This window comes from Poecilia formosa, unplaced genomic scaffold, assembly GCF_000485575.1.
Source record: "Poecilia formosa unplaced genomic scaffold, Poecilia_formosa-5.1.2 Scaffold376, whole genome shotgun sequence".
Lineage (NCBI taxonomy): Eukaryota > Metazoa > Chordata > Actinopteri > Cyprinodontiformes > Poeciliidae > Poecilia > Poecilia formosa.
Genome location: NW_006800315.1, coordinates 1 through 1,767, shown reverse-complemented (window position 1 = coordinate 1,767; position 1,767 = coordinate 1). Strand labels below are relative to the sequence as shown.

The following is a 1,767-nucleotide window of genomic DNA, read 5'->3' as shown; positions in this document are numbered from 1 at the left end:
AGAGACAGAGAGAGACACAGAGAGACAGAGAGACAGAGAGAGACACAGAGAGACACAGAGACACACAGAGAGACAGAGAGAGACACAGAGAGACACAGAGAGACAGAGAGAGACAGAGAGAGACACAGAGAGACAGAGAGAGACACAGAGAGACACAGAGACACAGAGAGAGACAGAGAGAGACACAGAGAGACACAGAGAGAGACACAGAGAGACACAGAGACACAGAGAGAGACACAGAGACACACAGAGACACACAGAGAGACACAGAGAGAGACAGAGAGAGACACAGAGAGACACAGAGAGAGACACAGAGACACAGAGAGACACAGAGAGACACAGAGAGAGACACAGAGACACACAGAGACACAGAGAGACACAGAGAGAGACACAGAGACACACAGAGAGACACACAGAGAGACACACAGAGAGACAGAGACACACAGAGACACAGAGACACACAGAGACACACAGAGAGACAGAGAGAGACAGAGAGAGACAGAGAGAGACACAGAGAGACACAGAGACACAGAGACAGAGACACACCTTGTTTTGGTTTTAATTACATCACATCCACCAATCAGGAAAATCTTTTTCTTCCCTTTAACATTATAAAATATTTCCAGGTTTTATTAATAAACATGATTTAGGATGAATCATGAATGATTCTCCTAAAAATTATAAGAATATTTTGTTTAAAGTAAAAATATAAAATTAAAACTCAAAAATAAAAAATATGTAAGAAAATACAAAATATCAAATTAAAAAAATTAACAATAAAACTGCTATATAAAAATAAGTCGAATAGTTTTAAAACTTCAAAGTCTAAAATCAAAACAAATAAAATAATATAGTCTAAACTGATGATACTGTGACACTTATAATACAAATAAAAAACAGAAAACATTTGAAAAGGGAAGAATAAAATAAATACAAAAAATAAAATTTTAATTAAAAAATTTAAAGAAATTTAAACATTTCAAAATATATTGAGAATAAAAATAAATGAGAAGCATCAATTAAAAGCTGAAATTAGTTACTATTGAACCTTCTCTCCAGTAAACTCCGTCCACACAGACCAATAACTAAAATAATACCAAGTAATTATTACATCAATAATAGAGCAGATCATTATTGACTCTTGGATTATTAAAAACCTCGCCGCTGTGAACCGCTGCTTCCTGTTCTCCTCCAGCAGCTCCCCGTCAATAGCGTAGCATTAGCATGCTCAGCTACTCACCGTCCACTTTGGGCGTCTCCTTGGTGACGATCCACTCGGTGGGCTGCAGCAGCGACTGGCCGTAGCTCATGTCGGACTCGGCGCTGGAAGAGGAGAAGGCGGACGAGGACGACGGTGTCAGCTCCTCCAGCCTGAAGAAGTCTAGACCCATGTTGGTTCCCCCGAAGAACCTGCAGCCACCCAGGCAGCCGCAGCGGTTCCGGCTGCGTTTACCGCGCAGGCTGGCGTCATCGGGCCACAGGAACCAGAGCCTGGAGGAGGCAGAGAGGAAGGCACTGTCTAAACACAGAGAACTGTTCCTACAGCCAACAGGGAGCACTTTCTACTCCCTACAGAACTGTTAGCTTAGCATAATGGTTCTACAGTCAACAGGACTGTTGTTGTCAGGTTAGCAGTTAGCTTAGCGTAATGGTTCTACTCCCTGCAGGACTGTTGTCGTCAGGCTAGCAATTAGCTTAGCATAATGGTTCTACATTCAACAGGACTGTTGTCGTCAGGCTAGCAGTTAGCTTAGCGTAATGGTTCTA

General features: G+C 41.9%; 1 protein-coding gene across 1 annotated transcript in view; it reads right to left on the bottom strand.

Moving 5' to 3' along the window:
* Positions 1–1,491, bottom strand: part of LOC103154210 (uncharacterized protein KIAA1109) — a gene marked incomplete at its 5' end in the record, with an annotated part of 48,057 nt that extends 46,566 nt beyond the window's left edge. The window contains one exon of the mRNA XM_016662501.1: positions 1,241–1,491. Within this exon, the coding sequence (XP_016517987.1) occupies positions 1,241–1,491 (251 nt within the window). The remainder of the gene's footprint in view (positions 1–1,240) is intronic.
* Between the last annotated feature and the right edge of the window lie 276 nt (positions 1,492–1,767).